Genomic DNA, 22,666 nt, shown 5'->3' with positions numbered 1-22,666 from the left:
TTATTCGTAGAATTAAATAAAAATTTATGTATAAACTTAAAACCAAATTAAAATGATCTTTAATCTTATCATGTGCATGTATTTCTTTTTATTTTTCGTTCGTTGTAGTACTTGTATTCACCATGTCCGGTTTAGGCATGTATTGATACTAATCTATTTAATTACAAAAATTATATAAATGTTAATTTAAATATGTGTGAATTTAAATCTTACTCTATTATGTATTCGATTCAGTACTTCTTTGGATGAGCGGTGTGGTGCGTTTAACTTATTTTTTGTCCCAGACTACAGTATCGTCCTCACCATCATCGCTATTTTTACACTAACTATAAGTAAACACATCGACGCACTGCCTATTCAAACGCATTAAAATTTAAAACCTAAGTAACCTAATAAATTGACGTGATGGCACCGAAAGGGGAAAACAAAGGAACAAACTAGGGAGACATTAAAGAATCTATTCTTTTCATTTTTTTTTTGCCTGTTTTGAGTTTCTTTTGATGAATCAAATTAATTTCTGGAAGTTTCAATTTTTTTCCTTAGGGGGGAAAAGTAACACAGTAATGAACATATTAAAAGGAAAAAGTAAAATTTGAATATGCCAATTGACAAGCACAAATTGTGTTACACCTATAGGTTGAAAAAAGAAGGGAGCAAATATTATTTATGGAGATTGAGATCTTACCGAAAGGAAAAAGGCAACAATGAGATTCAAAACTTTGAAATCAACTTCTTATTATTCTATTCAATTTGGTGGCATTAATGTATTTTGATGTCTTGGATATGACGAGATTTGAACTTAAATTTTAAATTTTGTAATTAGGTCAAGATCTTATTAATAATTCGATAATTATATTTTACCAAGTTTATATCATGATTATATGATACATGTCGCATTTTTATTGAATGTGAGTAATTTTTTAAATAAAATGAAATGAAAAATGATAGTTTAGATATTAAATTAAAACAAAATAAATAAATCGTGATTTAAATCTTTATTTAAATATATTTGGACTCAAATACTCAAATAATTCCATCCTATCCAACTTAATTTGAGTAAGGATTTGTTGTTTTTAAAAAAGAAAATATAAAACCGAATCGATTGAAGAATGGCCTAAGTTGCAAGGTTAGGATGGTGCATGATTTTGCTGAAATTAGAGGTAAAAGAAGAGTTGTGAACTAAAAGAGTGCAACTTTGAATCGAATCCTCCTCTCTAGCTAGGATTCTTTATGTCCATTAGTTGATGTTAATTGGTATTGTTATGGTGTTTGTCGTTATCGACTCGTTACTCAACTAGGACCGATCCAATCCTTTTTGTTTCAATAGTGACTGTCTGTACATTTCACTTATATGAGTTCGCATATGATGGGTTTGCATAATCATACAAGCAAACACATACTTAGAGGGCACGTGTTGGCATGTATGAAGCTTATGTAATGCATCGCATCCGAAAACCGTGTCATATAAATAAAAAAATTTACCTCCATAAGAGATAGATTCACAAAAATACTCAACGGGTATTAATAAACTCAATTATCTCCTTAACAAAACCAGTTAACTACTTAATGTTTTGTGATTGGACCATAAAGCCTTTTAATCCTTGTATAAAGGTTAATTATATCCTATTTTTATGCAATATAAATTATTGGACGATTAAATATAAATATTTAAACATCTCATATTAATATAAAATTTTAAAAAATAAAAACAAATATATATTTCTGTGATGTACGAAATTCAATCTTAGTTTGCAGATTCGATGCTTGGTCGGTTTAAACATATATCAATCCTTTGAAAAGTGCAGTTTTGAAGATTAATTGGGAATAACCTTTTTGTTTGCTTTTTTCTATAATCAGATCTTTCCCCTAAGATCCTCGGCTATTTGATAGTGATATTAATTCTCATTAAATTTAGGGTTAGTCGAATTAAAACTCTAAATGGGAGCCAAGTTTTTTCGGACATTAATTTTTTTTCCTTTCATAAAATTCATACCTAAAATGTTAAATCTACTTCATATAATATTATATTTTAAAAAAAATTATTTTATGGATCTTTCCCGCCATATTATTTATGACCTCTTTCTAATTATTTAGTGACGCTTAAACAATATTTTTCATGTCATTAATATATAGTTTTAGTAATTTTCCCAAACCTTAAATCAAACCCTAAACCCAAAACTCCGAGTTTAGATTTGAGGTTCGATAATTTAGGGTTTGAGTCTAGGGTTCAGGGTTTAGATCTTGAGTTCGAGGTTGATGGTTCAAGATTCGAGATTTTAGATTTAGAGTTCAAGGTTCGAGATAAAAAAGTTACCAAAATTATCTGTTAATGATATAAAAAAATTACTGAAATGCCATTAAATTATTAGGAGATACCATAAATAATATGGTAAGATCTCCCATGGATTTCAAAAACTATATCTTTTATTGGAAAAAGAAAACCCAGCTAATTCAGGAATAATGTAGCTGGATTGAAGCCTGAAAAGAATACATAAAAATGGACACCAAGCAATAAGTTTCGGTCATAGATTTATTGTATCTGGCAAAAGAAATTCAAAGACTTGGAGAAGTGCCCACAATTTTGTAAGAGTTGACATATGTTCCTTTTACATAAATAACTCAAAAAAATATCCCACCCACGTACATGTTAAAAGAGATTTTTATTGTTTGGTAAAATTTTAATTAAAATGTCTATAAAATTTATATAAATTAATGTGTAATAGTAACATTCGTGAAATTAATATATAAAACAAATTAAATTACATTAACAATCGATATATAATTATATGTAAGATATCGTAACCATTTTTAAAATAATTAAAATATCTGGATGGAAACTTTAAAAGAGATAATGAAAGTTGCCACCAACAGTGATGGAGCCAGAAAATTTTGTTGGGGGTTAGAATTAAATTGTATATTTTTACGATAATAAAAATGAAGTTTTTACTATTTTTGAGAGGACAAAGTGTAATTTTACCATTATTAATTTAAAATATTATAAATTATAAAGGGCTTAAATAGAAAATTTTCCATTTTAAGGGGGTCGAGGCCCTGCCTCCCCTTGCTCCGCCACTACCCAGTACCCACCAATATTTTTTATTTAAGTGTGATTGATCACCCAAAAATGTTTGTCATTTTAACGAAACTTTAAAATAAATTAAAATAGGTTAAAATAACATTTTTTGGTTTATGAAATTAAAATTAAAATTTGGAACAACAGTTATCACGATGCTTGTTAGTAAAAACAATACCTTTTTAATTAAGTGTTATTGTTGATTTGAAATAAGGGATAAATATCAAGTTTATATGTGAACTTTGATCTAATGTGTAATTTGATACATGAATTTTGATTTGGTGTAATTATATATATGAAATTTGAGTTGTGGTTCATATGTATAGATGAAATTTTAATTTTGATTCAATTGTACACATTTAAATAAATGAATACATATATTTATTTTCATATCGAAACAATATAATTGCTTGTGTATGCAATTTATTAATATAAAATGATATTGTTTCGAAATTAAATTATATTGTTTCGATATGAAAATAAATCAAATCGAAATTTCATGTATAAAAACGTAAAAAATCTAAATTCATGTATATCATTGCATATGGAACTAAAGTTCATGTGTAGTTTTGATATTTATCCATTTGAAATAATGAATTAAAAGAATTTCTGTATAGGGTGATGCTATTTTGTTTATGAAAGGAGAATCTCAATGGAAATTTGATAGTAATTCTATAATCATAAAAAATGCATTATAAAAAATTAAGTTTTTAACATTTATATTTTTTTTTGTCAATTTGATATCTATTTATTTTAATTAAATTTGGCCCCTCAACCTTTTTTGTTTTTGCAATCAAGTGTATGTATAACCTTTTTTGCGGTCAAGTGACAAATGAAAATATTCAACAAAAACTCACAATAATCACATTAACAACAACAATTAAAAAAATATTAAAATTTTAATCAATATTCAAGAAATTTAAGAATATAAAAACAATAGATCTTAATTTCTTTAAGAATTTGTATTAATCAATCTCTAACAATTATTACCAACCCGAACGTTAGCAATCTTATATAAAATTAACATCTTAAAATCATTCAATCAAAAAAACTTAAAATCTTGCATAAAAATCTTATTCTATCATAAGCAAAGGCACGATATTAATTTTTTTGGAGATTAATCAATGATGAGTGTCAGAGTCACAAAAAATAATATTCTTCTACTTAAACGGTAAATAAATAGCAGTATGGGAAATATGGTTGATCCTATAGAGGCTGAGTTATCTAAAATTATCATTTCGATTTAATCAAGTTGCACATCTAGGCAGCTAATGTGCCAACGACATGTGACGGTCTGTGCAAAAATAAAAAGGGGATTTAAATCTAATAAAAGGATAAGTAATTGAAATAAAAATAAAAGTGGAAATAGGCATAAATGAAATTAAATAAAATAAAACAATTTGATGAAATTCCAATTTCAAGCTTAATTTTGCTCTCGTTTCGAACCGGTCCTTGATAACAAATTTTTTCCTTCAATCGATAAGTTAGTTATAGTGGTCGAGGATATTTCAAATCACCAACTCTTCTATGTATAGATTAATTTCAGGAATGCCCAGCAACTAACCCTTATCGAAAGAACAATCACGAAATAAGCATTCATGATTTATCTCTACAGTGGTCTTGTGAACTATAAGGGCTCCATTCGAACCAACAGTCTCAATCGCGTGGATTGTTTAGATCAGATTGCTATTTCCCTTGATGGATCCGGCCAACTACTTAATCGGACACGTCAATGTATTATTCGGTAGACCGAATATGATAAATGGTTGATTCGGTACTTCCAACTGTATGTCTATCAACACCAAACCAACAAGCTCTTTTGACTTAGTGTCAATACAATTTTGTGAGACGATGATGTTTATCTCCTAAAACGGAGAAACAACAAATACTGTAATGAAAGTTTTCAAGTGAGAGTTTGACCGAATTATTTATCGACCTAAAATTAGATTGAAATTTATCTACTAATGAAAATAAGCCTATTCAATGAAGATTTTAACAAATATTAATTAAAATAAAAAAAAATTGAAAGGAAAATGCGCAATGATGCACAGGCCAAAGAAAACCAAAAACAGAACGAAGAAATTGAATTCAAGGTACGGGGCTCCCCCTTCTCCTTCTGCCCCTCCACAGCGCGCGCGCGCGCGCACACTCATTAATCTAAGAGGAGTTATTTAAAAATAAAATAAAATAAAAAATAAACTACTAGAATTAAAAGTATTATCCTAAAATAAAATAATAGGTAATTAAAATATTATTTTAATAAAAAAAATAAAAATGTTACTTTTACATATAAATCCCAAAAATAGATAATTATTTATCAACTTTATTTTTTGGCCCAAAACTTTTACAATAGCCCATATCTTCGACTCTTTTTAATTTTTTGGATTTTACTTTTGCACCGAATCAAAAATCAAATAATAAATTCAAAATTAATCACATCTTATTTAATAATTTATCAAAATTAAACCCAATAAACACAGGAAGAAAAGAAGAGATGCTATCAAGAAAAGCCTACATGAAAGATTAATCATCCATCTTAATTGCATTAAACATATTTAAACTATCCCTCTTTAATATAAGGTTAAAAAGGAATATTATTTTAGCCTTTTCAATTTTTTGGGATAAAGGTGTTGTTGATGGATATAAATTAACTAACAAAACCTTCATCCCCAAACATCCTAAAAGACTAATATATATTTATGGTTAATTGCATTAAATGTATTTAAATTATCCTTCTTTAAAATATTTTAATTAAGTTTGGTATGTATATTTCGTTAGTTTAGCAGTCAATTTAGTCGTTAAATATTAAGTCGAATATGATGTCGAGTATATTTAAAACACGGGAATCAAATTTTAAACATGTGTGTACATATTTATCTCATAAGCAAATTGAATCTGATATGTTAGAAAAACAAACAGGGAAAATAGAATTTAGAAGTGACTATTCTTTTTTCTAAATAACTTAGATTCAAGTTGTTCATACAATACACACGTATTTATAAATATGCTCAACTATAGATTTGAGCTAACATTTAATTTGACAACCAAACTAATGGCTAGGTTGACAGAAAAACTTGATTGGTTCGATAATGATATTTTAAAAACTCAATTAAAACAGATAAATTAATCTCTAAAATCATGCTCCAAAACATTTATTAAAAAATTATGCCTTGACTACCCTCCTAATTGAGCTTATTGGCCTTGGTTATGTGTCACCAATAACACACTATTCCACATTGAATTAACACCCAAGGTTTTTAATTTATTCTAATCGAGTTTTCAAAATATAAGTATTACATCAATCTGATTTTTACATTAATTTAATTATTAATTTAGGTATTAAATGTTGATTTAAATACGAGGCAAAGGCAATTATATTCAAAACAGGTCAAGCTCCTCTCCATTATTTTTTATCCATTACTATTTAATACAAGTTTAATTATCATTCGTAAATCTGATTTACATATTTTATTTGTGAGCCCTACACACATGATTGGTGATGATTAGTATATTGAAAAGTAATTGATAAAAAAATAATGGATTTTATTTTAATAATTTAAAACTCAATTTAGTACTTTTTCATCCAATAAATTTTCAATACATTGATTATCACCATTCAAATGTGAAGTATCCATTATTGAATTGTGAATGTTATACTGATTAATAGTGGTTAAACTTATATTGCTTAATAACGGACACAAAAATAATGAACAGGAGCTAAACTCGAATCTCAATCTATTTAAAATACAAGGATCAAATTGTAAACATGTATGTAGCTATTGTATGGACAACTTGAACTTGATGTGTTAAAAAAAGTGACAATTAGAATGGTTATTTCTTTTAAACACCTTAGATTCAAGTTGTCAACCCAATAAGTACACATGTGCCTATAATTTGATTATGGTGTTTTTTAAATATTCTACACATCTGATTAGAGTTTGCATTTGACTTAACAATCAAGCTAATGGGCGGGTTGATGGAGTATATTTAAAACATGATGATCAAATTGTAAACATACATGTAGTTACTGCATGAACAACTTAGAATTGACATGTTAAGAAAAAATAGTGACAATAAAATTTGGTTAAATCATTTTTTGAGGCCTGAATTTGATAACTTTTCTTATATTGGAGTTTGAACTTTTTTTTAGTTCAAGTTATGCCCTGAACTTGGCAATTATCCCAACATTGGGACTTAAGCTTTTTTTTATTATCCAAATTAGTCTTTGAAAACCTTAAAGTTTAAGGCCCAATGTGGGAACAATTGACAAGTTCAGAACCTAACTTGGACAAAAAAAATTCAAACCCTAATATGAGAAAAGTTGTCAAGTTCAAGCCCCAAATAATAATTTAACCTTAATAAAATTTAGGAAGGCTTATCTTTTCTAACTCGTTGTTGATTCAATAGTTACGCTCATATTCATGATTTGACTATCATGTCTTGCATATACTCTACGTCATATTTGAGTGGTATTTAATTAATAACCAAGCTAATAGCTAAGTTAACAAAAAAAAAAGAAGTCTATTGATTTGATACTGATACTTTAATAACTTAATAGAACATCATGTCCTAGAGAACACACTTTGGGTTCAGTTTGTACTTAGATTTTCTAACCACAAACCCATCCAACTAAATGTGTTTTATTGTTTAAAAAATAATAAAAATATTTTTATATTAATATATTTTATAATTAAATTTAAATAAAAAAGTATTTTTTTTATTTTTCAAACAGTAAAAATAGTTATTTGAGTGGATTAATGAAAACTAAGTTCGAGCCTGAAATTTTTTTTAAATCAAATCCTAGTCCAATTTGATTTATTAACACCTTTAAATATTTTAAAAAAAAAACATAAAAATTCATTAGTTTGTGCATTTAATTTCTTGATGAAATTTAAAAGCTAATGAACTTAGCCCTTTATGTTGTCTCCTTCCTGCCGTTGGCTCTCTTAGAGTACGTATACACATAGAACTCTAGTAATTAAATGCACAAACCAATGAAATTTGCCCTTCATGTCGGTCTCCTTTTATCTCTTTGCCACTGTTAGCTTAAGTATGAAGCACAAATGCCTCATCGACGCTACAAAATTCTCACTTTAGTATGTTTTAACGCGAAAAAAAGATAATAATAATAATAATAAAACCTTTATAATTAATGGTTAGTTTATTACCTGGTTTCATGGGGTTTATGCTTCATGGGGAGCTATTCTTGATCTTTACACCACCGCTGATTTTGCTGAAGCTGTATTTGTTGCATGTTCATTTTATGTAATGGCAAAATGGAACCCAACTTGGCTGCTCTAATTATTGCAGGTTTGGCGGTGCTCTTAAACCCTGGCAATGCCATCTTCTTATATATGGAACAGTGGTGCATTGCATTTGCAGGGACAGGGAAGATTTGGTCCTATGATAATCGTCTTACTAGGAAATGTAGTTATCACCTTCCCATATAATTTGGTTTCCTTCTAAATTCAGAATTTCGGAGATGACCATACGTCCATTAGAAACTTGGTACAAAAGATTATACCTTCATAAGGTGCTTATTTCCATATATAGAAAACTCTCCAACTTTTGTTCTTTTGTTGACGGTTTAATTTTGAATTGGTTAAAATATGATGTAGGTACATGTATCCTTCATATATTTAGAATTTAGTCCCCCTGTTTCAAGGAATTTAGCCCCTCTATTTTTTGGATTTAAAAAATCAAGTTTAATTGTTAATATTGTTTAAACCATTATGTTAAATTTAGGTTCATTACATCATTGTTTTTTATTGTAACATTACCAAGTGAGTATTTGTTTAGTTCAAAATGTCAAACCTTTGAATTTAACAAAAAAAAATTAATGGCGATAATTATTGGACTTGAATTTTGAAATCGAAAAAGTAGATGGATTAAATTCCCGGAAATAAAATTAGAGGGTACAAAGAGTAGAAGGACTTGGAGTATATTTTAACCTTTTGAATTTTATCTCTTTATTTTGCGAAAATTGAGATGTTAGTCCATCTACTTCAATTTAACCAAATTTTGGTCTTCATGCTTTACAAAAACTGAGAAGTTAGTCCAATAGTTGGTAAATGCATGGAATGATTTGTTAATTTGACTAATTTATTGTATATAAATTGTTTAATTGTTTTTTTAGCTTATTATTTGCACATAATTCCTCAACGACTGATTTTTAGGTTTGAAATATAAGTACATGGTTTAACAATGTTACACCTTGAATTAACTTTTCTATTTTTGTAAAGTACAAAAACCCAATTATAATAAATTAAAGTAGAAAAATTAACTTTCCAATTTTCATAAAGTAAAAAATTGAAATTTAGAATTACATTTAATCTTAACACGTAATAATCAGAGTTTGGAGAAGTTGACAAAAGGTCTAGTTCCAATTAAAACACATACATTTATCTATATCGTAAATTTATTGATTTTGCCTGTTGGATATTCGTTTAGTTGTAAATGGATGAATTTACTATTACTTACAAAATAGAGATGGACAATATAAAATTGTTTATGCAATTCGCGAACTTTGTACGTTTCTAGAGTCGCGTTCAAAGAGTAATCCGCTATAAATTAACAAATACAAAAGATGATTTAAGTTTAACCCACTCACCAAATTGCGACCTCACTCGTATACTTCAAAGTTCAAACTAGGTTACTCCCCCACAAAGTTTTATTCCCTAAAAGCTTAGTTGTAAACGGATGAACAATCAAGTTTACTTAAACAAATTATGCACTAAAAAGAGTTCCTTAACGAACAAATTGAAGTTATCTCTTTCATGTACATAATAACCTAAATAAGCCAACCATAAATAAGTACAATGTGTATTGTTAAATTACAATCAATATGAATTTCTACTCCCACAAAATTAGTCACTAAATAAGTCTTCAATAATAAGTATATTAGCAGGGATCTTCTTGTCATCAAATTCCTTAAAGATCAAATATATTGAAAGTCTTGATGCATTCCTTACTTGACTTAATTCTTGTTTGAATTATCTTCGGTAATGATCTACTAAAAACCCTCAAAGATCATCAATTAAAAGTTTAAATAATTCTCATGAAAACATGTCAATCGAATAAGACAAGTTACAATAACTTGCGAGATACTCCTTAAGTTACAACCGGCGTTACATCTAATAGTTACAACTGACACTAATAATCCTTCCTTTTGGCATTTTTGAACAAAAACATCAAACAAGGTAACTTAACTCGACACTTCTCCTTAACCCAACTATTCAACTACGAATTTTAACTATAAAATCAACTATTAATGTGGGATGAAAAAATACCATAACCGGCAACCAAGTATAACCCCTATCTCCCTCTTTTTGGCTAAAAAATGCAAGGGCTTCACGGCCATAAAACAAATAAATCTTGTAATGTTGAGCACGAGTCATTTGTCGTTAGAAAAGTTTTAGTTGGAACTCATGGTACTGAATATTCTCTCATTAAGGGAGGCTATTTGTTCATCCAAATTTTATATCAGTCTAGCTTGTGAAGTGCTCAAAATTCTAGCAGATGTTGAGCTAGTTGCAACTAAAGCAACAACCGGTGCTGCCTCATCATCATCTTTAGTATCATTAGCAAGAACATCCATATCAGTATCAACTGCAACATGCTTTTCCTTCTTCCATTCCGAGGAGTATTTCAACTCAGGTAACATTGGCTCATAGACCTCATCCTTTTCAACAATGTCTGACTTTTGCTTCATGAGGGATGAAAAAGGCAACGCTACCATTGTATTCTTGGTCTCTGCATGCCTAGTTATTTGATTAAAAATCATTTGGCCAAGATCAAAGGGAATGGATGATACAACCTTGTGTAGTAAAGCAAACATCTTTTTTGTTACCACATTTTCTTCAGGAAGGAGTTCATTGACTTGACACTCCTTACTTGAGTCTTACTCTTGAACTTGAAGGTGACCCACTCATCAATGGCGCCAACTATCATACCGATTGCCCCCTTGACATGCCTTTTTTCTTGTTATTTTATCCCGTCTTTTCCGACATAATGGTATTGTTTCATTTTGTCCCGTTGGTGAGCAGATTGTCTCACAAATTGCTTGAGCTATCATCATTTGACAACTTCTTCGATGGCATCCTTAGGATAAACACAAGCCTCGTCCTGTGTCACCATGAAATTGGCATATTGTTTAAGATTATAATACGTGGACTCAAGGATCCCTCTCTTGCAACCTCTCTCCAGTTGTATGCTCATGAAGTGTTCAAAGAGTGTAATTGTCAAACATGTTGTATGGATCTCCCTCTCGCCTTTTTCAGTATACTATATTTGATCGAGCCCTGTTGTTTTTATCCCTACACGATTCGAGAGAATATAGAGAAAATTTTTTAATTAAAAAATAAAAATAAAAAAATAAATAAACCATGATGAAATTAAAAAGAAACAATAATCCTATAGTCTCTCATGAATTAATTTAGATATTTTTTCTATCAACAAATAGCCCATTAAAAAGTAGAAACAGAAGATCATTTCCTTTCATAAAATGCTTATTTCCATATTCATAAACTATGAACAAAATCAAGTTGTCTGAAAAGAGAAAACTCCAAACTTTTTTATTCATTAGCTGGTAACATTGACACATAGTAATTAGAGTTTGGTGAAGCTGGCATGAGGCTTTAGTTCCAAATAGAAACACATACAGGTTCTGTAAGAAGACAAAGCCTTTGTCTTAACTCTTAATTTGTAGAATACCAATATTAACAACTCGGAGCCTGCAATGCCTATGTTAGAAATAGTTAATCACAAATTTACGAGGCCAAATGTTTTTATTTTTTATTTTCTTATATATACATATAATCACAAAACATGTTTGTTTTTTTCCAATTACAGTATAGATGAGGGAATAACAATACCAAAGGTTGAATTTTGATTTTTGGACTGCCAACAAAATAGCCTTTAAAATATATATTAAAAAAGCTTATGAAGTAAACCAAGAATAAACAAAGAGAAAGGGGATTAAGATAATATTTTAAAAAATTAAGTAAAATAAAATATCTTAATAAACAAAGAGATCAATACGTTGGATATTTATAATTTTTTTATAATTTTGTCAAAATTCACTAAAAGTCTATTTACTAAGGGCTTCTTCATTGCTTTTGAAAAGTGTTTTTGAAAATTACTATGGAAAAGTACTTTTGAGAAGTACTTTTGAAAAATTTGATTTAAAATTTAGATGTTTAGCATTGCTGTCAAAAAGTACTTTTGAGAAATAAAATATTTATTTTAGACATGTTATTATCAAGTAACAAATATGTATTTAAATAATATTTAAATTAGTTAATATTATTATATTTTAGTAATAATATAAAAAAATTATTATAACTTGTTGTTAATATTTTAATATATGAAATATAAATTGTAAATATTTTTAAGTAATAAATATTAATTATTTATAAATTTTAATTAGAATATATAAACTATATTTTAAATAGTTAAATATAATCATTAAATATTTGTAATTAGTATTTTAAAAAATATTTTTTTATTTTTAATTAATGATTTTAACACAATTGTAATTAAGCACCAAGAAAAAAAAATACTATGTTATTGAAGGGGTGAAAAAGTAATTAAGCACCAAAAGTGTTTTTGGAAGAGGAAAATCTAAAATTTTTAGCTTCTCCTTTTCAACTTCTTTTCAAAAGTGCTTTTCAAAAGAACTTTTGAAAAGCTAAAAATTTCAATCAAAAGCAGCTTGTTATTCACAGCTTTTCTTTCAAAATGCTTTTGGAGTCAGAAATGTTTTTTTTAAGCAATGATAAACTGGCCTTAAGTAAAGAAAAAATTAAATAAGAATTTAAAAAGATAATGCAGATGATGGATTTTAATATTTAAATTCGTTATTTGCAAATGTAAAATATATTCTAATAATGGATATCTAGAAGTTAATATTCATATCCACTTTAAATATTCCATGGCGAATAGTAATTAAAATATTTAAATTTTAATATTATTTAAATCTATAATATTTAAAATAAAAAAATAAATCAAATATCTAAATCCATCTCTATTGTCCATACATATTGCTTGGCAAACTAAGAAAAAGAAAATTCCCAATTGGCTTCAACTCTTTGGAGATTAGTTTTAATGTAGTATTACGATTATTAATTTTTGTTTTTTTATGCAATCTTTAGAAATATTTATAGTCTCTCTCTAACGGTTATAATGCGCTTCAGCTTTGAGCCCACAATCTCTTGTAATAATAATAATATCAATACTAAATAAACTAATTCTCAACGGATTAGTTTTTTTATTAATTAATTTTGCATCTGCATGTCTTACAGTGCAGCACATGGACATACTGTTTTTTTTCGCATGTGATTTGTTCCTTAAGATAATGAAGGTTCTCTTTTAATTCCAAAAATGGAACCATTCTAGTTCTAGGTGTATTCAATAAATAGTGGTCAATAATTTCACATTAATCCGTTTGCCACAGTTCTTGGCACACATTAATTAATTAATTATTAGCATAAGAAAGAGACAAATATACTATATTTAATAATTATAAAATTGTTACATGAATAAAATAAATATTTGTGGGTATGATTATTGAATAAATTTATACTAATATCATCTAAATTACATACAAAATCTGCTACCGAGGTAGCATTAAGAGTGAAATAACACCTAATCAATAAATTATGAAAGGGTTTTTAAAAAATACCCACAAAACTCTAAAAGAAAAGATAAATATTTCATAATCATAAACTGTTACAAGAATAAAATTAATATTTGTGTGTTATAATTATTGAATAAATTTATATTAATATAATCTTAATAAAAAATAAATATCTAACAGTGAAATAACACCTACTCAATTTCTAACAAAAAGAAAACACCTACTCAAGAAATATTAAAAGAATTAAGATCAATTTTTGTATAAGGTCTTTGTACAATGTATTTTTATCAATTGAGTCTATCTACTATAATTTGATTATTTTTAGTCTCTTTACCAATGTTGTTGGAATCAAATCGAACTTATCGGTTGGGCTGAGAATCGGTCGATATATATCGTCCGAACAGAAATGTTAAACTAGCTTTCTGAGCAAATAACTCAGAATCGATAAAAAATCGAAAATCGAAATAAAGAAAACCAATGATTGAACTAGTTTATTACTTTTTTTAATAATTATTATGAATTTTTAATCGTTTATTTAATTATTATTAGACCGATGATTAAATGGATGGTTTGACCAATTTAATCAAACCACTGATCAAATTTTTAAAACATTACTCTTTATTTTTTAGGGTAAACTATCAAAATAGTTGTTTTTTTGCCTTAAATTACATTTTAGTCACTTATGTTTGAAATGTTACATTTTAGTCACTTATGTTATCGTTTTGTTACAAAGTGGCCACTTTGCCATTAATTTTCGTTATCTCTCTAACGAGAATCCTACGTGGCAATCCAAATGGGTTTTAAATGTCAACTTGAACTGGAAAATTTTAAATTAATTATACCCTGAACTGGAAAAAAAACCGTTCGTCTCCTTTTTCTTTTAGTTTTATTTTCCATTTTGTTTGAAAAAACTATTCTCATCCCGTTGGACATCCAAGTTGGCATTTAAAACTCATTTAGACTACCACGTAGGATTGCCGCTAGGGAGGTAACAGGGCTTAACGACAGAGCGACCACTCTGTAACACAATGATAACGTAAGTGACTAAAATATAATATTTCAAACATAAGTGACTAAAATGTAATCTGAAGCAAACAAAAGTGACTATTTTTGAAGTTTATCCTATGTTTTATAAAAGGTTTCAATATGTATATATCACGTCTTTACATATTTAAAAAAAATCATTAATAAAACTAGTTAAAAAATGATATTAAAAGAATTTTAAAAAAACCAAATTGTAATAAAACAATTAAATTAAAAAATATTTCATGTATTAATTTTTTTTGGAATCCCACAAAACTCTTTGTTATTTTAATATAAAATAAGGAAAAGAAGAAGAAGAAGAAAGGGAAAGTACATTAAAAATGTCATCTTAGGGGACTAAGAAAGGTCAAAACTTTTTAGGTCAAAAAGGGTTCACTAACGCACTCTCGCATTCTAATTAGGGATTTGATTATTAGTATTTTCTCAACGCCTTGAAAGCCACCCGCGTGTTTGCTCTCTGACAAAACACCGTATCTTTTTTTCCACAATTTTCAATCCAAATTCTCCAATTTACCCTCCCACGATAATACATAATAATAAATACTAAAATTAATAAATTTTGTTGATTGGGTTTTTATTTTCCTGAAAAAAGAAAAGAAAAACACCCACAAGAGATCTTACATGAAAGCTACTCTGAAAGATTGAGTTTTTCATGCCATATACTTTTTGGGTTCAAAAGGGTAGATTGTGTTTTAGGGTATTTTCAATCTTTCTCTTAGAAAAAAATAATAGAGAAAGAGAGAAAATAGAGTGAATAAATAATAAGATTAAAAAAAAAGTTATAGAGAGGCACAAATGTTTGAAGAAAAAGGGTGGTCTTGTAGTTTTCCAGAAGAATTAGTTGGGTTAAACTTGGTTTTTGCTTGCTTTGATGTGCTTATTGCTATTCTTGCTTTTACTCAGGTTTGTTCCTTTTTTGTTTAAAAATTTGATTTTTTTTTATGTTTTTAGCGAGTTTTTAATTGATGGTGGATGGTTTTATAATATGGGAGAAATGTGGGTAACAATGTGTTTTTTTTTTGGATTGTTTTGATCTGGGTTTTGCATTACAACTTAGTCTATTTTTTTTGTTCATTTGATTGTTATAGAAATTTGGTAACTTGATAGACGAGGGTAATGGTGTATTTAATTGTTAAATAACTTCCATTTTTAGCTAATACAATTGCGTTTAGTATTGGGAAAGTAATTCAAGGTGTTGAATTTGATTGTTGGCATGACTGGTTGAACATTGTTTTTTTTCAAGTAACAGATTGAGTTTTTAATTTTATAATTTTAAAGACATGAATTAAGACCCTTTTTGTTACTTATTTTGTTGTCTAACTGGTATTGTGTTAGCTTTTTCCTTGAAACCAACACAGAACTACAAATTTGATGCAAAAGTTTGCTTGTTTATCATTATACTGAAAATGAGAGGTGGATAGGGATAGCTTGCACTCGAGAAAGTTACATTTCTCTAGACTCAAAATGCACATGGTCTTAGGAATTCTTGAGTAATATGTCCTATGAATGGTTGATCCTTATCAAATAGAGAGGATCAACCTTAAAGTTTTCCTCGGGTTCAGTATGCTAAATTTGAATCTGAAAATTGCTGGTTGAGTGAGCTGTACTTAGATGACTCGGGTTCTTTTTACCATGAGCTGAGTTTGAAAGAACGGTGTAAACTATAAAGAGATTGAATTGACCTCATTCTGAGGTTTTCAGTTTTCCCTAACTTTGTTGCCTGTCATCTATCTTGATGTTTTTTGCAACCTTATTTCTATTTCCATCGATATCTTAGCTGCAATTCTCCCTCTTATGTTTTTTTGGCTCCACCTTTTTGCTTGCAACTATATTTGTTTCAGAAGAACACTGCTGGTTTGAGCTGCCGTAATTTTGACATCCTTCAAGATTACATAGCATTCTAGTTTTACCCTTCCGACATGTTCTATCTGCTATTTTTGCTTTGAATCATATTCATGTAGCCTCTTATCTATATTTAGACTGTTTTGTTGCTATGAAAAACAAATAATCATTCTGCACTTAGCTGTTTTGGATCACAATAATGATTTTTTGTTGTATCAAAGCAGTGAATTTGACATCCATACACATCATGCTTAGGTGTATTGGTGTCAATGTTGGACTGCGATAAGAATATGTGCTGATAGATATGTCTTTTACATAGACAGTATCACAGAAGATAATATTGTACATCAGAATGTTGTTAGTCTGATGTTATCAATTATTACGGGGAGATTATTTCAATTCATTCTTTCTGGTTTGTTGTTTGTAACAATTGTTTACTCTCACCACTTCTTGGTCAGCTAGCACGGATCCGCTCAAGGAATAAACAGTTAGGATGGACTCGCCAAAAAGTAAGTGTTATGTTGCTTTCTATGACATTTTAGTTAAAATATCATTCTATTTGAATGCAAACTAATTCATAGGCTAGCTAGTTTAACACGAATGTCATCAGACCAGCTAGTTGAGTGGGGACTAGCACCTCGATTTGATCTGTGAGTCACCTGACCCCTTAAGGCAGAGCTTGGTGAATTGTCCGAACAAAGGAATGTTGGTGACTCTTCTGACACTTATTGAACTTGGAGAAACTGGTAGGTTAAAATTAAGTTGCAGTTGCAGCATGCATTAGCTCAAAAACTGGGGGCCTAGAGTTGACAGCATGCCTTGCATTAGAAATTTATTTGACCAACATTCCCTAGAATTAAACTTTTTCACAATTGTCTTGGTTGCTTTTGTAATTTCTACACTTTCTTCAAATACCAGAAGAATGGTTGTATATGCCTCAATCACTGGCAGAAAACCCACGGTTGGACTCCTGTACTTCATTTTAATCTTGTATCTTTTTATCCTCCAAGGAATGTGTGATAAAACATTAAATAATTACTAATAATTTGCTGTAAGCTGTTTAGTGACCAAGTTTGAAAACTATTATCTGGGGATTTTATGGGACAATCAGCAAACGTGCTGTACCATTTGGGGATTTTTTGGAATGGAGAAAAGAAATAATCAAACTTACATATAGTCCAGTTGAAGCAGAAGATAAACTCGGGGTTGAGCTCAAGACGATGTTTATTAAGGTCCATGCTTTCATGTGCATATATGTAAAGCAAAAGATATATATATATGACTAATGTGTTAATGCTTTTTCCCCCTTTCCTCCTTTTCTTTCCTACTTGTTTTTCTTCTCTAATTCGTGTTACATAAAAGTTATTTCGTTGATTTCTTTTTCTACGTGTACTGGTTTGTTCTTGACCCAAATGAATGTCTATAACAGGTGTTTCATATACTGATTGGAACTACTAATACTGGTAAGAATTTATATTTTACACTCATGTTATCTTTTTGACCTTGCATGCATAGCATGATTTAAATCATCCAAACTGAACTGCCAAATGATCACCTACACGCAGGTTACTTCATTTATTTTGTCTTGAGTCTTGTTGCTGCATGCCGAGGGTGGCTATGCTGGTCTTACTCTTGTGGTTTTGTAGCCATGGGTATGTGTAGATGCTTGTAATAAGATCCCACACTTATTTCTTTCACTGGAGCTGATTAGTTTAAGCACTAACCGATGCAAATATTGTTGCAGCCTTCCCCAGAATTCTATTATTTGCAACATTTCTTCTACTTTTGTCATTCTGGTATGTCTTCTCTTTATCTAACTTATTTGCATTTCTTTGGATGAAATATGGTCATGTATCTTAGATTACTTTTTCAGATATAAGGAAAATGTGATCGCTAAAATCAGAGATATTTGCAAGAATCTAGATATGTTCTTTTGTTAGTGGAAAAAAAGAAAAGGGAGATCGATTTTAGTGGCTTCATGTCTTGACCAATTAATATAATGGACAGCTTTTTCTTTTTCTTTTTCTTTTTTACTTTTCCCTGGGTCATCCATTGCAGTGGTACTGAAGCTTAGTGTTTTCATAAGTCAGGATAATATCCTTTGATAGTTTTAGTTACTATCATATTTTCTTTCAGAGTGAAAATTAGTGTTTCTTCATCAGCTATACCCCATGTCTCTCTGGCGGATTTTTTATAGGGTCGACCTCTGCCACCAGGCAGATGATGAAGAGGAAGAGGATGATGAACAGGGCTTTCTAGAAGCTTTAATACAAAATTCTTTAAATAGACCAAGGTCTTCGCCTGCAGATAGTCGCAGATCATGTTATCCTTTCCGTTTAATTCATGTTGGAAGCCGTCAAAAGATAGTGATTCTGGTATAGTGATATATTTTCTTCTTTTGTTTCTTGTTACAGTCTTCATGCGAAATTATTTTGAATGTTTCTATTATTCTCGCTGTTACCTAATGTTTTTGGTCTCATTTATTCTGTTTTTCTCTGACCAGGTTACTGTTCTTGTATTTCTTCTTATGATGACATTTGCCGTGCTAATCTGGATTGGAATGGAAGAAAATCCTATTGATTCATCAACCGTGTCCCGGGTATGAACGTCTAAGAAGCTATTTTCTTTTGAACTATTTTTGTTTTCTTAGAGTACCATCAATAAGTCTGATTGTCAGAGAGAAGGTTTTGGTGGAGAAAGTATTTGCAATTCTTTTTCCTTTTAGTTTATTGCTTAGAAAATAAAAAGAGACAATGAAAACTTGTACTTATGGAATTTCTTTCTGATCTTTATTTCTTTTATTACTAGCGAAGCCATGAAGTACTATCTATCTCCTGCAGGTTTATGTAGATCTTTTTGCTACAGCAATACTATTGCTAGGTGCAGCATTAGCATGTTATGGTAAGCAATTAGCATTTATATATACTTTTCTTTTTCTTCATAATTTTCTAATTTTCTTTTTATATTATATGAAATTTTTTCCCCTATCGGGATAACTTTGTGATTGCAAAAATGCCTAACATCAGGCTAACCAGACTTTATTGTTCCTCGTATTTGAACCAAATACTAGAAGTCATATGTGTCAGCTCCCCCATCCATAGTATCTAACTGCATTCTAGTTTGCTGATTATGCTCTAGTGCAGTTGGCACCATTGCCATTGTAGCAATTAGGAGGATGTGGGGTCAAGTATGCTTAAGGTATTATGGGTAGAAGTAGGCATTGTATCAAAAACAGCATTCTAGTTTGATGGGTAACATGACTTATGGCTGGCCTAAATGTCTGAAAACTTTATTGGTTAGTCTTTGTAATCAATTGACTAGTTTGTACTTCTTAAATGTCACCAGAATATATGAGTCCTTTTATCTTACATATTTTCTTCTCTCTTAAATAGAGTCACGTTTTTATTCTTTCTTATGCTCAGGGCTCCTATTATGTCGGAAAATGAGGAATGTTAGATCTGAAAGAGCTTCATCTGAGATCTGGAAGGTATTGTCATACTAACCTTCATGTTTTCAACTTTTCGTGCCATTTTCTTTGTTCTTCTCATTTTGCTCTCAAGTTAGAATATTTACCATTCCTTGGCGTTTATGCTTACCTTTGATGCATATATCCGGTGGCTTTATAGTTATCTTATTTCTTTGCCTTAAATATTTCATGTGGTTTACGTAGGTTGCAGGTTTGGCCATTGTATCTGTTCTAAGTTTTACATCAAGTGCTTTAGTGGCTCTTTTTACTGATATTCCGGTACACATCTCTCTACTGTTTGTTTTTACCATGTTTTATTTTCTAGCTTATTGAACTTAAATCGTGTTTTTGTGATTGCAGGTGCTGTATCACTGGCATGAACTGCACATAGATGGTGTTTATACTTCTCTTTTACTTATTTTATATTATTTTATAGGTATTTCCTTCAACTCTCCCTTAAGTTTCAAAGGTTGCTCCTAATTAAACTAACAGCTTCCAATTGTCGTTTATGGAAATCAGCTTTTGGAGCATGGAATATCCTAAACATTTTATACTATTTGATCCATATCTAGCATCAAATCGTTATTAGAAATATTTTTTCTGCATTTTCATGTTTCTGAATATTCCGCCTCATCTAGCAATAGCCATGATTATGCTTTCTTGACAACAGTATTTGAAACAGTGAAACATAAAAGCTCTACTGTCCTATCTTTTCATGCTCTTGGCTGCCTTATGGAAAAAAGTATGTAACGATGTTGAGTTTATAACGTGATCTTCATTTTGCTTTTATAGGTTCATCGGTGCCCTCAGCTTTTGTATTATGGGTCATGAGAGAATTACCGCCCATGACAATAGCTAACACGCAAGAAGAATCAACGACAGTAACTTTCATTACTGATAGTTCAGCTCAAATCCGCCGTCCTCAGAACTGGACTACCTCTGCAAGCTCACAGAATCAGGTTCATGTCTTATTTGTTTATACATTAGGATTACGCAGAATTTGCTTATTCATGCATATTTTTGTTCTTGATGTCAGCCTGATTGTTCAACTTTCACTTGTATTTAGATGAGAGATGCGGTCTTGCTATTGCTACCTACCAGTAGCAGGAATTTCTTAGCATAATATTATCTTTATATCAGATATACCTCATAGAGTGGTTCTGATATATGATATGATCAGGGACTGGTTTGTACAAAATACTACCCAAATGCTAATCGAGTCAATGGTAGCTGAGTATTAAAACCAATAGCTTGTGCTGATGTATATTTTGAAAGGGATAAAGCAACATTTAGTCCATGAACTTAGCAACTTTTCCAACTTGGTCTCTGAACTTTTTTTTTGTCCACGTTATTCTTGGAGCTTGCAACTTTTTCCGATTTTGGTCCCTGTATGACGTATTCTGAGATTACGTCACGTCATCACCTAAATTTTTTATAAAAAATTATAATTTTTTATAGAAGTTGCTAGGTTCCAAGACCAACGAAGACCAAAAAAGGTTCAAGGACTAAGATGGGAAAAGTTACCAAGTTCAGGACTAAATGTTGCTTTACCCCATTTAGAAATGTAAAGATTGGATGATGTCAAGTTCGTTCAGTTTCGAGAAACAATAGGTACATATTCAATAGTCACCAAATCTTACATCAGTTAGGTATATTTTACATAAGTTTGTTTAAAACGATACATGGAGCGATGCTCTTTCGCCTCTATGATGTGTTTCCATAGTGACTTGCACGTGGTTGATATTATTGCATGAACTGCAACATCTTTTATGCTGCGCCCCACTGCTAGGTGACTTGAACTTCTCCGTGAGTGCAGGTATCAAGAGGTAGTCCTATATAATTGATCTTTTCATACAAAAATACATGCGGTTATCTTCTTAAGCGGGCAATGTGAGCTCGGAATCAGAACAACCGGATCAAATAAAGAGTTCAGATTGCCAAAATGAGCAGGGTGATCAAAAGGGTACAGTTGCTGACTTTACAAGGCAGTCGGAATACCATCCGAAAGGTTGCCATTGCCATGTTTTGACATTTTAGAGAATGTAAATAGCAACGGAATGCTAGATGATTTTCTTCCCATAGTTGGTCCAATTGTAAAGACAATTTGATTTGCCACTTTAGCATTCACCACACACACTCTGTAGGGTACCATTAGCAGCTTCCTTTTTATTCATCCTCCTCTCATGTCTTGCCTCAACCCCATATATGTACACCTTTTTATATTTATGTTGGCATATATAATGATTATGGTGTTGATTCTAGGCGTCACTTGCTGCAAAATAAGCCAGCCTGTTTCACTAAAAGTAGCCTCACAATCACCGAGAGTCAACTGTGTCCACCCTTGCATCGTTGGAACCCTATTGGCTGATCTACGGCATGGGTCTTGTGGGTGGCCAATTTAATGAAGGACATGCTTAGCACCTTTCGTGGGCCTCCTTTTTTATTTAGTAGCCATTACTTTTGGTCATACTCAAGTCAGAGGAAAGAGTTAGTTCCCTCCAGTTTCCACTTGATTTATTCCACTAGTTTCCACCACTTCCCATATAACATAATATAAAGCTGAGGAAACCAATTGAATGTTGAAAACTAATTAGTTACAAATGAT

The 22,666-nt window shown here is 30.2% G+C and overlaps 1 protein-coding gene across 1 annotated transcript; it reads left to right on the top strand.

Moving 5' to 3' along the window:
- The first annotated feature begins 15,244 nt into the window (after positions 1 to 15,244).
- Positions 15,245 to 22,329, top strand: LOC107913774 (tobamovirus multiplication protein 1). Its single transcript, XM_016842402.2, has 13 exons — positions 15,245 to 15,656; positions 17,054 to 17,104; positions 18,025 to 18,058; positions 18,161 to 18,247; positions 18,340 to 18,391; positions 18,793 to 18,970; positions 19,099 to 19,194; positions 19,436 to 19,496; positions 20,018 to 20,082; positions 20,266 to 20,340; positions 20,422 to 20,497; positions 20,854 to 21,020; positions 21,878 to 22,329. The coding sequence occupies exons 1-13, from the start codon at positions 15,549 to 15,551 to the stop codon at positions 21,899 to 21,901; spliced, it is 1,074 nt and encodes a 357-aa protein (XP_016697891.1). The 5' UTR covers positions 15,245 to 15,548; the 3' UTR covers positions 21,902 to 22,329.
- Positions 22,330 to 22,666: the final 337 nt, after the last annotated feature.

The sequence above is a fragment of the Gossypium hirsutum genome, chromosome D10, assembly GCF_007990345.1.
Source record: "Gossypium hirsutum isolate 1008001.06 chromosome D10, Gossypium_hirsutum_v2.1, whole genome shotgun sequence".
Taxonomy (NCBI): Eukaryota; Viridiplantae; Streptophyta; class Magnoliopsida; order Malvales; family Malvaceae; genus Gossypium; species Gossypium hirsutum.
The sequence above is the reverse complement of the archived record's forward strand: the minus strand, read 5'-3'. Positions and strand labels throughout refer to the sequence as shown.

What these genes read in the sequence shown, in the direction of transcription:
- LOC107913774 (XM_016842402.2), top strand. Translation starts at nt 15,549, where the DNA reads ATGTTTGAAGAAAAAGGGTGGTCTTGTAGTTTTCCAGAAGAATTAGTT. An exon ending in GATTGGAACTACTAATACTG is followed by an intron (nt 18,059 to 18,160) that starts GTAAGAATTTAT and finishes ACCTACACGCAG; the next exon opens with GTTACTTCATTTATTTTGTC. An exon ending in TTGTGGTTTTGTAGCCATGG is followed by an intron (nt 18,248 to 18,339) that starts GTATGTGTAGAT and finishes ATATTGTTGCAG; the next exon opens with CCTTCCCCAGAATTCTATTA.